The 13,922-nt window shown below is 32.2% G+C and overlaps 4 protein-coding genes across 6 annotated transcripts; all 4 read right to left on the reverse strand.

Moving 5' to 3' along the window:
• Nucleotides 1-2,743: 2,743 nt before the first annotated feature.
• Nucleotides 2,744-9,295, reverse strand: LOC108601110 (neurocalcin homolog). The gene is made up of 7 exons (XM_017989027.2): nt 9,237-9,295; nt 8,275-8,304; nt 4,058-4,144; nt 3,675-3,772; nt 3,489-3,607; nt 3,113-3,301; nt 2,744-3,038 (listed from the first exon to the last, which is right to left on the reverse strand). Exons 4-7 carry the CDS (start codon nt 3,742-3,744, stop codon nt 2,844-2,846), a joined length of 573 nt encoding a protein of 190 aa, XP_017844516.1. The 5' UTR covers nt 3,745-3,772; nt 4,058-4,144; nt 8,275-8,304; nt 9,237-9,295; the 3' UTR covers nt 2,744-2,843.
• On the reverse strand, nt 4,649-9,298 carry LOC108601112 (neuronal calcium sensor 2). Of its 3 annotated transcripts, XM_017989029.1 has the most exons (6): nt 9,237-9,298; nt 8,275-8,304; nt 6,484-6,622; nt 6,272-6,415; nt 5,319-5,447; nt 4,649-4,845 (listed from the first exon to the last, which is right to left on the reverse strand). In XM_017989029.1, the coding sequence occupies exons 3-6, from the start codon at nt 6,592-6,594 to the stop codon at nt 4,669-4,671; spliced, it is 561 nt and encodes a 186-aa protein (XP_017844518.1). In that variant the 5' UTR covers nt 6,595-6,622; nt 8,275-8,304; nt 9,237-9,298; the 3' UTR covers nt 4,649-4,668. The 3 variants fall into 3 exon arrangements, with proteins under 3 accessions (XP_017844518.1, XP_017844519.1, XP_017844517.1); XM_017989030.1 differs by lacking the exons at nt 6,272-6,415; nt 6,484-6,622 and having other exon boundaries at nt 9,237-9,292; XM_017989028.1 differs by lacking the exons at nt 8,275-8,304; nt 9,237-9,298 and having other exon boundaries at nt 6,484-7,077.
• A 348-nt stretch (nt 9,299-9,646) lies between these two features.
• Nucleotides 9,647-11,663, reverse strand: LOC108598716 (4-aminobutyrate aminotransferase, mitochondrial). The gene is made up of 5 exons (XM_017985432.2): nt 11,455-11,663; nt 11,204-11,322; nt 10,966-11,137; nt 10,748-10,910; nt 9,647-10,658 (listed from the first exon to the last, which is right to left on the reverse strand). The coding sequence occupies exons 1-5, from the start codon at nt 11,525-11,527 to the stop codon at nt 9,692-9,694; spliced, it is 1,494 nt and encodes a 497-aa protein (XP_017840921.2). The 5' UTR covers nt 11,528-11,663; the 3' UTR covers nt 9,647-9,691.
• A 429-nt stretch (nt 11,664-12,092) lies between these two features.
• On the reverse strand, nt 12,093-13,281 carry LOC108599113 (mitochondrial import receptor subunit TOM20 homolog B). The gene is made up of 3 exons (XM_017985873.2): nt 13,050-13,281; nt 12,898-12,973; nt 12,093-12,512 (listed from the first exon to the last, which is right to left on the reverse strand). The coding sequence occupies exons 1-3, from the start codon at nt 13,177-13,179 to the stop codon at nt 12,209-12,211; spliced, it is 510 nt and encodes a 169-aa protein (XP_017841362.1). The 5' UTR covers nt 13,180-13,281; the 3' UTR covers nt 12,093-12,208.
• Between the last annotated feature and the right edge of the window lie 641 nt (nt 13,282-13,922).

The raw sequence follows: 13,922 nt of genomic DNA on the forward strand, positions 1-13,922 counted from the left end.
CAGGATCAAGGTATTAATAAATATGTTCTTAAACAAAATATTTCAAAACACATAACAAAAATATTAAAAATATGTAAGGTAAAGTATTTTATTTTTACTTTAATCATTAATCATTAAAAATGCTTTGATCGTTTCATAAATATAATTCTCGCAACGCTCTTCGAAGGATAACCCTGCGAATGTCATTATAATAAGCACTAGGTTTCCTGTTTTTATACACTTTGACATTTTTGTAAAAAATGGAAAAGGATATTATGAAGCTGTGCATAATTATGACTCCCTGTATGGAGGAGGCGTAACAAACCTCACAAAGTATATATATACTGTATTCTTTAATCAGAAGACAAGCTGAGCGATATAGCCATGTCTGGCTGTCCGTCGTCCGTTTGTATGAGTGCGTGTTTCTCAACAACTATAAAAGCTAGAGCAACCAAACTTGGTATGTAGGTGCTCCAAACCCGCTTTTTTATAGACTTTGACATTTTTGTAAAAAATGGAAAAAGGGTATCTGATGAAGTTTGATGCAAATGTAATGTCAGGGAGAAGGAGAGGAGGGCAGACCCCAAAAGTATATCTATTCTTGATCAGCTCGACGAGCTGAGTCGGTATAGCCATGTCCGTCTGTCCGTCTGTCCGTCTGAATGGTTGAGCAACTGTTTCTCAGCAACAATTAGCGCTGAGCAACCAAATTTTGTATATAGGTGCTCCTATATCGAAACCCGAACGCTTTTTTTCCCCGCACATCGAAAAAAAAACGATATATAAGGCAGAACAAAAATCTTTAAAATAAATAAAATCTGAAATTAATCACAAAATTGCCTAGTCATGTTTTCGACCGATTTTAAAAATTTCAAAAGGTCGAATAATTAACTTATGAGTTATTTACATACCATAGCTGCGACGCAGCACAGGACTATTGCTGGCTGACGCTACAGCGAAAACAAGCTGTGAAGCGTTAGCTGCTTTGTGTGTATGTGTTTGTGGTGCATGCATGTGTTTGCTGCGGTGCCCTAGTCAAAGTGTATCAATGAATGTTGTGGCACCCAACTTGTATTTGTCCACTTGTTTATTTTGTTTTAATTCATTCCTCCTTCCCCTCAAATGGAAAAAATAAAATTACACCCACAATATTAAGCAATTCAAAAATAAAAATCTGAAAAATATCACAAATACGCTTTGTCATGTTTTTGACAGGTGTCGAAAATTTCAAAACAATCGGATAAATAAATTAGGAATTATTCGGATAATTTTCAATATAGCCAACGGGGTGCGCTTGCTGACGCGCCATACAAACGTCGCTGCCGACGGCGGCATCGCTGCTGACGCTACAGCAAAAACTAGCTGTGACGCGGTAGCTGTTTTGTGTGCATGTGTTTATGAGTGCATGCGTGTATTTGCTGCGATGATCTAGTCAAGTGTATATAAATGTTGGTAGCGCCCAACTTTAATTTGTCCACTTGTTATCTTCTACAATGGGCGGTCCTTTTCAGTCTGACACTTCGTACATATACGACTTGCACAAATTTTTTTTTTGTTTAAACTTGAAAGTTTTTATTGAGTTTTCTCTTAAATTGAGACTAAAAATAAGTATACAAATCTTATAACTAACATTATCTAACAGTTTATCTAACTGTTTCAGGATTGCACGTTCCTAGATTCTATCGCTGGTTGGTAGGTCGTTACGACGCAGACGGCAGCGACTGCACAGCCTTATTAGCCCTCGCGCGAGGGGATTAGGATGCGAAGAAGCTTGCTGTAGTATTTACCTTGTGTTCAACTATTACATCTCTAACTGGTTGAATATTTAGATCTTTCTGTATGTTTTAGTTTCGAACATACCACGGTACCCCGGTGTTAGTTTTCGAAGGATTTTGACTGGACCCTCTGGAAATATCGAAATATTGCTATTGCTGGCGTTCCCCCATAGTTGTGAGCATAGGTCCAGATGGGCTTTAATTCGGAATTGTAAAGCAGGACCTTATATTCAAGGCTGCTTGCGGGAGTGCGGAATTGTTTAGTGTGAGCGGTGGACAATTTTGCCTATTTAGGGTAAACGTAACATGTTTGATTTGTTCGTTTACTCTTATTCGCCAGTCAGAGAGCACATCTCCACTTCGACCATATGAAGAGCCAGTTCGCTGGTTGCTTAGCATAGGGCACTCGAAGCGGTGAGACATAGCTTGTATCGTCAGCAAAGGTGATGTTTGCTTAGTCGTCTACTTTGTTGGCAATATCTGCTGTTGCTAAAGAACATATAGTGTTGGTCCAAGTACGCTGCCTTGTGATCACATAGTCGTCAGACATAGCAGAATTGCAAATCACAAATCTGTTCATATTTATTTAAAAATAAAAACGCATTCAACCTGAGCGCAGCCAAATTAACCATACACATTGACAAGAGCGTAGCATAACATAACACATAACAGCTTACGCACCACACTACGCCTTCACTAAAGCGTCAGCAGCGTATCCAGATGCCAAATCTGTTAACTCTAGTCTAGTGCCCAAATTGTTATTGCTCATACGGAAAGACAGACGGACATATTTATAGACTCGTTTTACTTACTTAAATATATATATGTAATATATATACTTTATGGGGTCGGCTACATCTCCCATTGCCAGTTATATACAAATGTACAACTTGATTTAAAAAAACTACAAATTTTCAAACATTTTGAACCTAAATGAAGGTTAGTTTGACTGAATTAATTCGATTTATCTTTTATTTGCATTGTTTAAAATAATGACACAAAATTGGCTTAGAGTACATTATTTTTGGAAATGATATAAAATTAATTCACGTTTAAATGTTTATTGCTTGTTTTTGTATTTCTATTAATCTAATGTGCTTGCGGATCACACTGCAAAAGTCGCACAATTGAAGGGTCACTCTTCGCACCTTCTATAAATTCATCCAAGCTTAATTTGCCATCCTTATTCCTGTCCATTTGACGAAAAATTTTATCCGTCCTTTTTTCAGGAGTACTTTCATCCTCTGGCATTTTCATAACTGATCCAACCATTTTATATATTGCCTATAAATATGATGATATTAATTAATTTCTAAATAATTTCCCCTGGTTATCATTTAGTTAAATATGCAACTTACCGTGACAATTTCAAGCATCTCCTGTCTCGATATGTATCCGTTCCCGTCCAAGTCATACATGGAAAACGCCCATTTAAGTTTTTGCTCAAGTTTCCCTCGGGAGGTCACACTCAATGCACATAAAAACTCCCGAAAATCTATAGTGCCATCCCCATTGGCATCGAATGTTCTAAATACGTGCTCTGCAAACTAAATAAATATATTTTTATTATACACAGAGTACAAAAAAATAGGTATAAAAAATTTAAATTGTGTACAATATGTTATTTTTTTTAAATATTAAATAAATATATGTACAATATACAAAATATATGTAAATACAATTTAGTTGTATTTGCTTTGATCAATATGCAAAAGCAAATATAGTACAACATACCTTGCTTGCATCGCCATATGGAAAAAAGTTCCCATATATCTTTTTAAACTCTTCCACGGACAAATGACCACTTGGGCAGTCCTTCAAAAACCCTTTATACCATTCTTGAATTTCTGCATCTGAAATACATTTAAGTTCAGAAACTTAGTGATTTGCGATGATAAAAAGTTTGCATTAATTATTTACCTGTAAACTCCGTGTTTTGTTTTAAGTCTTCCAAGACTTCGGGTTTAAGTTTACTATTTTGCTTTCCCATTGTTGAAAGCTGATTTCATTATAGTGGTCTTAAAAGAAAAACAAATATTTTTTTAAATCCAAAAAACAAATCCAATAATGTATTTTCTTTTTTAACACAGAGCCCTCAGATTTGACTTTTAAGCACTGTATTTTATAATATTTAAGCATTAAACCATTGGGGTTTCCCAGACTTCGAAACAAATGTTAGGCTTTTAGCCCAATGAAAATTTAATTTTAAATATTAAGCTAAAATACATTTTTGAGTACATTGAATTTGTAATGGAGATTTCAATAAAAATATAATAAAGAATGCATATTATGAATGAATATACCTTAGTGTAGGATAATAGACGAGCTGCATCACAGTTGGTAATAGCCTTGAGATTCCAAAAATTTTACATAGAATCCATTCGTGTTATCTATAACATATTAAAAAAGACATAAAGAAGTGGTTTTTGTTAAGTCTTTAAATATTTTGGGTCTTCATTTAAGTTACCTGGACCCTTGCAAGTTTTAAAAAGGATTTGTACAAATTTATATTAAGCATAATTGAATTGAGACTTTTGCACAGAATCCATTAAAATGCATTACTTAGAGTAATAAATCAGAATACCTACTTTATAACTAATAAGAACTACGCAATTCTAAGCGATTTATAAGCTCTCATGATTTATATTACCAACAACATCTTAGAAAATTTGGGTGTGCACAATGTATGTATTTGTAATTTAGAATCTCAAAGATGCGTTGCATCTCGTATAAATATCATCCCAAAAGTAAAACATATATATCATACATAGTAAGTTTCTTTTTCTGAAAAAAAAAAACGAATGCTTATTTTTCATTATTATTATATAATTTTAGTGTAAGAAATATAAATTAAATATTTATACATTTCATTACTGATTTCATCAAATACACACATATTATGGGATATAAATATTTAAGGTGCCAGCATTTTTGACAACTCCTCATCCTGCAAACATCCTTTTAAAAATTCATCTTGAGTTAATTGACCATCGTTATTCTCATCCATCTTGGCAAAAATATTTTTTGCTCGTTCTTCCGCAGAGTCAGCGGGACGATTTGATGAGCATGCGCCTAACATGTCATAGATTGCCTAAAAAAAATAAACAAAAAACGCAAATAAAAATATGTTTAAATACATTTTTTTTAAACTACGAAGCCTATTTAATTCGAAACACAGAAAAAAACTGTTTCAAAATATTTATCTAATGCTTATTAGCAATCAATATACGCCATATAAGAGAATTTAGTAGCTTATAATCTATGCAGGTTTTACTTTAGCTGTGCTCGCTCAATACAACTTGTTTCTTTTGCTTGCTTGAGTTAATTTATTCTTTTGTTTTCCCTTTTGTTCCTATTTGCATACAGGTTAATCGATTGAAAAGAAAATATTGCAACAGATGAGCTTGCAGGTCACAGAACAAATGAGAATATGCAATTAGATAGGATATATATGTAGTATGTACTGAAAAAATATTTTAACATCAGGAGTTTTAATGTATTTACAACATTAATAAAAACATTCATCCTGATTAAACGACTTCAAAGTGTGATAATTGTAAATACCTGAACGATTTTTGTCATTTCCTGTATGTCAATGACGCCATTGCCATCGACATCGTACATTCTAAAGGCCCATTTTAGTTTTTCTTCTGGTGTACCGCTTGAAGTAACATCTATCGCGAGCAAAAATTCCTATAGAGAATATACAGATAAAATTAGTATTAATTAGTGCTTATATTTACAAGCGTTGCAATTTCGTAAATAATAACGATAATACCAAAATTTAAAGAATTAAAATCGTTCCTGCAATCGATCTTTCCGAAAGAGTGTAGTAGAACTGTTGTTTTTAATAGGAATTTAGAAAAGTAATATTAAAATAAATATACATGTATTACAAAAAATATTGGAAAGCTTATTTAACTGAATTAGTATTAAGCTTAAAACAAATGATAAATACCTCTTCTTTTTACTACAATTTATGTGTTATTTAGAAATATATTATTTATGAGTGAAAAAGACAAACAATGAAATAATATTAAATTAGAATCAAAAATTCTACGTTGAAAATCAACGTACAATCAAATACTGATAGATTTAACTATTCAGTATGGAAAATATGTTAAATAAAATACGTTTTTATAAAAGCATCTGAAAACAGTGTGCATATATTTCTTAAAATAAATTATGTAAATATTGTTTATAATTAATTATCAATGAAAATAAAAAATCACCCGATCTTTTCAGCATTTTCGTTGAAAGTCATCGGAAACAGAAGCACCAACGCAAAAAACGGTTGCTACTAGTTTTTCCAATAGTCAAAGCATTTCATAAATAAAAATTCGAATTTACATCGTATTCTTTGCCCTTTTTTTGCAGTTACCCTACGTATATTTTTAATTAAAAAAAAATGAAAATAGTAAACGAATTCAATTCTAATAATTTAAAACCATCATTTAAAATGAAAAGTGAAAAAATGGATAAAAGCTTTTTTCATTAAATATGATTAACTCAATTACCTTAAAGTCAATATATCCATTCTTATCCATATCGAAGGTTCGAAAGACATGGTCGCAGAACTCTTCTGCATTGCCAGATGGGAAAAACATTTTATACATATCAACAAACTTTGCAGGTGTCAGACGTCCATTAGGGCAATCTTGCTACAAATATACACAAACGTTTACAACAATGGGAGAGTTGAAAAGCTTTAACCAAGGGTATTACTTACCTTAAATCCTTTGTACCATTCTTTTATGGTGGCTTCATCATATCGAGTGTGAGTTTTCAAAAACTCCATATCCTCTTTTGTCAAACGATCTTTACTACTTAAACACCCCATGGAAAAGGTTGATTTTCACTTTAACTAACTTGTTATAAAATTATATTGAATTTATCAGTGCTTTCAAAGTGGCGTTTCAATTGGTCAGAGATGTCTTTCTTTTCACAATGTTTATATGTGTTATGAGCTACACAATCAGTTTAATTGTGTTTACTAATATTGCACTATGTTTACGATATGTATTAATTTGTTGTCCAGCATTTAAATTAAATTTTTATATTTTTTAATGCTACGAATAAGTCCTTTTTTAACTATTACACAGTCAATTGTAAACGTTAAGTGTACAAAGGACTAAAAAGCATTTATTTACGCGCATGCGCTAAATTATCTGTATACAGTCTGATTATTGAGTTACCAATTTTTTCTGTACACAGCAATAACTTCTTGTTCATTTGCAGGGTTGCCAACCGTCACCATTAATATGAAAAGGAAACGAACGTTTCATTCCTTTGAACAGATAGTATTTACACGGAACAAATATGTCATGAATTACATATAAATATAAAAATCTTTACGCAAAAATTTACTTTACGATTATTCTAACTTGAGTATACTAAATGGGATATCTACGTAGTTAAGAACTATCGCATGTGTGTATATATCGATTACTTAATTTCTCTGTATTTAAAACGTAATTCTGAACTGAATTTAAAAAAGCATAATTAAAAACATAGATCTCGTTTGAAAATACAGGAATTATAACATAGGAATATCCGTAACACTTGGGTTCCAAAAGGTGAAAAAAAGACTGATGACTTGCTATGAAAAGAATATATTTTTACGAAAATATAATTTATTGAATTTGAATTTGAATAATTAAAAATTCATTTATTAGGAGCGGTCAGAAGTTACTTTTATCAAGCAATTTTTAATTTGCGCCATTAGAAATTATTACAGAAGCTGTACAAGAGAGCATAAACGAATTAAACGTCTTTTATCTTAAACAAATTTATTTAGTCCACTCTGAACAATTCACACGTTTGTAGAAGAGGTGTACCTCTCACATGGTGTTTTTATATTTGTTCATTACACAATATTTAGGTTTTTTTTCAAATGGACGTATATTGCAAAATTAGTAAAAATAGTTATTTTTGTTAAGCGAAACAAGACAAACACTGTAAAAACAAAAAACAAAACCATCAAATGAGTTTAAACACCGACTGACTTTGAAAAAAAATTAAATAATGGGAATGTCGCGATTTAATGTAATAGTAATAGTAATAGTATGTATATACATACAACAATCGATTATCAAAATCATTTTATTTACTTACTTTCTATCTTTGAAGATGACCAGTTTCATAAACTGATTTACGAGAGACCTTACACGTATTTTATCCAAATTAAGATCAGGTACACACCCAAATTACACAGATATTGTTAGCAACGCATACATAAGGTGTTAACCATGCATGTAAGCGACAAGTAATACTTTTTAAAATATTACAGTTATTTTGAATTAAATGTCGGTTCGGCTTGCCGAATCACTATTACCGTTTTAAAAAGCATCGACTGCGTATTTATATTATTAATGATATTATTGCCGGCCATTTGCATGCTTTTTAGTTTGATATAAAGATCCATTGCGAAGATGTACCAAATCCGCAGTGACATAGCAACATAATAGTATCTGGCTTATTTAGAATATCAATGTATACATATTTATTTATGTTTACTCACATTTTATTCGGCATGTTCCAAGAGAAGCCCCTAAAATATTAAGAGTCAAAAAAGTTTAATTAGCCCATGTCATTCGGTTTCAATTATATACACACATAGTTTATAACGATTTTTAAGATTTTCTAAGCTTAAGGTTAACAACCTATCGGGCAAAATATAAAATAAACTAATATACTAGACGGATGAAACTAAAAACAAAATTAGCTTAGATTTATATTGCTATATGCGCGATTTTTATATGTAAGTGTAAATAAGTACATACATATATGAATGCATTCATAGGTATGTACATATATACATATATTTATATATGTATATGTAAATATATAAAACGGCGTATCCATTAGCCTTTGTAAACAAAACAAAAAACAAAATTGCCGTGTTTGAAACTGCAACTATAACACATACATACATATGTATTAATATATACATACATACATAGATCCATAATACACATATGCATAACTCTTCGTTATGGACGTATTATGTATGTGTGAGTGAGCGTATTTAACTAGAGCAAAAAGTACGAATAAAATTCTAATTGCAAGTTGGTGCTTTAATATTGAGAAATATCAATAAAAAAAAATTACTCCAGTTTGGAAGAACATGCACGTTTTTTGCATTTCTTGCAAAAAAAATAAACAAATTCTCAGTATACAAAACACACATACACAGTGCATTCATATGTATGGACAAATGATTGTACATTACATGTGCGAGAAATTTAGCCAGGCCTGACATTATTTTTTACCCTGAGCAAAACATTCAGGGGATCACAACATTATCATTTTATAAATAGAAGCTGGCATATTAACATATAAATTACTACTTATATGACCGAATTTTGAACGACACACATGTCCATACATACACACTGCTGTGTAGTACACACACACGAACACAACCCAGATGAGTTTCTTTTATAAAATTTTCACTGTGACCACAACATTGAAAACACCTACCTGACAGCAATCCAAACAATTCCTTACTTGAGGCCACTTCAAAACTAAACCAGGTTAATTTTATAAATCGCTTAAACACCAAAACAAATGCTTGAGCTAAACACAATCAAATCAATACAATTTAGGGATGTTAAAACTACGCACAACTATCGATAAGTTCGATGATTGATAATTTGGTCACCTTAGCCATGCTTGCCAACTGACGGTTTTTATGCTGTATCCCTGACGACTGTAGAAATTAATTTTGTAATATCTGTAGGTTGCGGCTAATAATTAAGTAAATAGTTTTTGATTCTATTATGAATATATTCTAGTATTAGCAGATCGCACCAACAAATAAATTCTACGATAATCTACAAACTTATATCCAAATTTATAACTTAAAAATAATAAGCTGTACAAAATGAGTTTAAAACATTTATTATTCAGAGCACATTCAATGGAATACTATTAGCTTACATTGATTTCAAAACTTTTCTAAAGCGATCCAAAACAATATTGGCATGATATTCTTTGAATACCAAAGCAGGTCGGAAGCGAATAGCGATATCTCCACAACCACCAGTTTGAATGCCATTTTGCCTCAATGTGGTCACTACATTATCTCTGACTTTAGTATTGGAGCAGTTAACTGCCAAAAATGTACCACGTCCACGAGTTGAGTTTAATAAATTCGGGAATTCCTTTTCAAGGCCTAGCAAGCCCGATTTTAAGACATCGCCAGCGGTCTTTACATTATTCATTAGACTCTCGTCTTTGATTACTTTCAATATTTCCTCAAGCATAATAATTTTTCCTGGATCTCCCATCCAAGTATTGAAAATTCTATATGGTTCATTGGGTATAAAATCATCATTATGGAAGTAACCTCCAAGCTGCAACTTTTTACTGAAAGTTACGACATCTGGTGAAGATTCCAGATTGAAATGTTCATGGCACCAAAACTTTCCTGTGCTTCCTCCTCCAGTTTGAACCTCATCAATCAAAAGGGCAGCACCATTTTTCTTACATATTTTTTGTAAGGCTCTGAAAAATTCGGGCGAAGCTTCGTTGTCGCCACCTTCACTTTGAATTGGCTCAACAATAACCCCAGCAACTGGAATGTCCTTCTTCTTATATTGGGCAATAAGATCTTGCACTTCACTTAGGCATTTTTCATCCTCTTTCTTATTTTCGGCAACATTGTCTTCCAAAGGATATTTATATTGAGGAAATGACGCAATAGGCCAATCAAAAGATGGGACGTCAATCTTGTGAATGTACTTTGAATGTGTTGTGGACAATGCTCCTAATGTACGACCATGAAAAGCTCCTTTAAATGATAGGATACTCAATTTTGGTGCGCCAGGTGGCATATTAATCATACACGAGTTCATTTCATCTGTAGTAAACTTAGTATTACCACGAAGCTTGTTTTGATACCTGTAAATACAACATTTTGATATATTTGTATTTTGATTATTGCAATATCTATCATTCATTTAACTTGTTTTGAATAACTGTATACTTACCAAATAAAAATACTTTTAAATGCGTTTTCATTTGAGCATGATCCACACATCATTGTTGTTATTTTATTCAATCCTTTGGGGGCAATATTCATCAAAATTGAATGCAATTTTTCTGGCCACTCCTTTCCAGGAAATACGCCCAACGCAGGCCTATTAACCAAGGCTGTAAATTATAAGTTATTGAATATATAAGTTATTCAAATGTAAAGTATACCAACTTTTTAAATTGTTTTCATCCTTAAAAATGTTTAAGAGCCTTGGATGATTATAACCTAAAGGAACTGAAGAAATTTGTGTATAAACATCAAGTAAGACATTTCCATCAACGTCGGAAATATAATTTCCTCTCGAGTTGTCATAATCGGCAAAAAACTGAACAGTGCCCGTGCTCTAAGTAAAATACAAAAAATAAATGTGATAATGCTATATATACCAGATAGACTGACAAAAATTTACCTGTACTGCACTCAATTGATTTTTAAGTTCTATTGACTTTGGACCTGGAATAGTTTTTGTGCGCACAATAGGTTCCTTGGGCTCCGGGTTGGTAGAATAAGCCTTGATACAGTTTACTTCTAAAATATGATTGCAATGTTAATTATGTACATGTAACTATTACATTTTCATATACATACATACATACATACATACATATATATATATATATATATATATGTTGAATTTAAATATTTATGTATTATACTTACGGTATCCAATGCTGGACCTTTTAGTTAAAAAGGTATGTGCCTTTGGCAACATTTTTAAGGAACATTTTCTCATTTTATCGATTTTTTGGCTTTCTAAATGTGCAAATGGTTTTTACTTCCTGCCTTTCCAGCGACAAATAAGACACTTAAGATTCTTCGCCTATAGAACTAAAGCTTTCACCTTCAAAATTACGGCATGTGTATGAATCGGTATACACACATACACGAACAAACTAATAAACCGTCAATTGAATGCATAGCTTTTAGTTTAGAACGAAATTATCATGGTTCTGCGCAAAATACATATTTTGATATGTTCGCTTGACCATAATAATGATAATCCACTACTATACCGATAAATTAAATTTTTTTTATTCAAAGAGCTTTAGAATGATTTAATTGCAATTCAAAATCAATCGAAATAACAAAACTTCGTAAAATCAGTCCTTCGCTCTTATATACATACATATGTGTATGTATGCACTTGATGTAAATTCGCTTCCTTGCAAACAAAAGTTATCGCTTATCGGTATTCGCGTCCTTTAGTAGAATAGACGAGATACTCAAGCCAAAAATGAGAAAAAAATTCAATAAAATTTCACTTGTGGTATAATTTACGATTTTTTATTGTTGTGAACTGGTTAACAGTAATATTTGTACAATACAAATGTATCGAATATTAAATTATAATATGTAGCATTCAACTACTTTTACGCAAATTTAAGCTTTAAGTTCAATAGTTAATTTTGGAAATTTACTCCAGGTCATCAATAGTTACATTTCCAGAGCTTTCTAATATATTTGAATTGTTAGCCTGTCCCGAGCTTGACCCAGAAACGACCAGTCCCTCGTTAGATTCAGCAGCCCTATTACCAAACTCTTGCATTTTAAGAATAAGCATGGCAAAAACTTGGGCCGGCAGAGATGACTGAAGCACTTGTAATAGACGAGCTGGCTGTCCACATACTACAATGGCGTTTGCTAAATGCTCCACACCGCTTTCGAAATTACCGCTAGCTATCAAGGTCTCGCCAAGCTGGATTTCTTGAAGGAAATATCTGAAAACGAAGAATACTCTTATTTAATAAATGCCGTAAATACCTCTAGAGAAAATGTAACTATATATATAATGTACAAAAACAATATGAAGCCATTAATTAAAACTCTTGTAAAGGTATTGAATACAAAAACGTAGATAAACTTTTCCACATTCTTTATACATATGTACACATAAAGCCGCCGGTTTCTACTGCCCGAAACACAATAAACAATTGCGATTAAGCTGTACTCCATACAGCTTTTCAATACAATTGTCAGACTATTCCCGACGGTTGTGGTCATGTAGTCACCTACAGTGTACACAAAATATATACATACATACACATACACAACGGCACACGTGCAGTTTATATTATGTAATGAAAAGGAATACTATTAAAATACCTTTCAATGGCTTCGTGGTCATTTAGATTTGGCATTCCTTGCTTGGCGGATCCAGTCTTACGATTGCGGCGTCGACCTGCACACATGCACACATACATATGTATATTATTATTGCAATAGAAATATCTAAAATCTTATATGCATGTTCTTACGTTCTCGGACTTTTTTCTTGTAGTCAGGGTCGTTACGGCGTTTCTTGTCAAAGTAAATGCAGTATCCTATGAACAATGTGCCAGCAAGTCCTGCTGCAATCCCAATTGCAGCCTTATTCATCTCAATCATTGTCTAAAAATGTAATTAACAACTTCTTACTGTAACAATAAATAGGGCTGGACAAGCTCTTCAAATGTCACATTTCGTTCAGAGTCAGCTCAATTGAACAGCAGATTCAATGAATATTCTTATCGATATTTTACAATATAAGATGTCAAGTTAGTTACACCCGAATACTAGATTGAAAAATAAGATTTATGAGTAATAAATGGACACATTCAGCAGGTACTTCAGTTCACTAATGAAAATACCTGATTAATACCTTGTGCATTTACAAGCAAATTTCCGATAATTAGAAACATTAAAGTTCGCTATCGTTTTATATTTATAAAATAAGAAAAATTACCCCTAAATATATAATGATTACGGTCCTTGGACAAGTTTTGGTAGCCCCCGCATTCCTGGCAAACAACTTGAGCCGATTTTACATCAAATTAATTAGTCTTAATTTAGTGAATATTTTAATTTAAATAAAGAGAAGTGGCTTACGATAGCTCCATAAACGTGTAATGCTCCGACCACAATTATCGGTTGCCCGCCAAAAATAAACGAACTAATCGATGTTGAAAAATTCTACCAAGTTCAACAAAAATGTATAAAAAATTGTATTTCTCAAAAGACACTAGTTTACTTACCTATCATCAGAATATATCCTCTAAAAACTCTTTTAAACAAAAAATATTGTTTATGAGAATTGGGCCTGCACGCCATTGTTTTTGTAGCTCACAAAATATAATTGTGTGTGTAGTGAT

The sequence above is a fragment of the Drosophila busckii genome, chromosome 3L, assembly GCF_011750605.1.
Source record: "Drosophila busckii strain San Diego stock center, stock number 13000-0081.31 chromosome 3L, ASM1175060v1, whole genome shotgun sequence".
In the NCBI taxonomy this organism is placed as follows: Eukaryota; Metazoa; Arthropoda; class Insecta; order Diptera; family Drosophilidae; genus Drosophila; species Drosophila busckii.

Excerpts from the sequence above, each read along its gene's own strand:
- LOC108599113 (XM_017985873.2), bottom strand. The coding sequence starts at position 13,179 with ATGATTGAGATGAATAAGGCTGCAATTGGGATTGCAGCAGGACTTGCT. Across the intron at positions 12,974-13,049 it reads CAAGAAAAAAGTCCGAGAAC|GTCGACGCCGCAATCGTAAG; the intron begins GTAAGAACATGC and ends GCATGTGTGCAG. Across the intron at positions 12,513-12,897 it reads GACCACGAAGCCATTGAAAG|ATATTTCCTTCAAGAAATCC; the intron begins GTATTTTAATAG and ends CTTCGTTTTCAG.
- LOC108598716 (XM_017985432.2), bottom strand. The coding sequence starts at position 11,527 with ATGAGAAAATGTTCCTTAAAAATGTTGCCAAAGGCACATACCTTTTTA. Across the intron at positions 11,138-11,203 it reads ATCAATTGAGTGCAGTACAG|AGCACGGGCACTGTTCAGTT; the intron begins GTAAATTTTTGT and ends TATTTTACTTAG. Across the intron at positions 10,911-10,965 it reads GGATGAAAACAATTTAAAAA|CCTTGGTTAATAGGCCTGCG; the intron begins GTTGGTATACTT and ends TATAATTTACAG.
- LOC108601110 (XM_017989027.2), bottom strand. The coding sequence starts at position 3,744 with ATGGGAAAGCAAAATAGTAAACTTAAACCCGAAGTCTTGGAAGACTTA. Across the intron at positions 3,608-3,674 it reads ACAAAACACGGAGTTTACAG|ATGCAGAAATTCAAGAATGG; the intron begins GTAAATAATTAA and ends AATGTATTTCAG. Across the intron at positions 3,302-3,488 it reads CATATGGCGATGCAAGCAAG|TTTGCAGAGCACGTATTTAG; the intron begins GTATGTTGTACT and ends ATATTTATTTAG.
- LOC108601112 (XM_017989029.1), bottom strand. The coding sequence starts at position 6,594 with ATGGGGTGTTTAAGTAGTAAAGATCGTTTGACAAAAGAGGATATGGAG. Across the intron at positions 5,448-6,271 it reads ATGGATATATTGACTTTAAG|GAATTTTTGCTCGCGATAGA; the intron begins GTAATTGAGTTA and ends TATTCTCTATAG. Across the intron at positions 4,846-5,318 it reads AAATGACAAAAATCGTTCAG|GCAATCTATGACATGTTAGG; the intron begins GTATTTACAATT and ends TATTTTTTTTAG.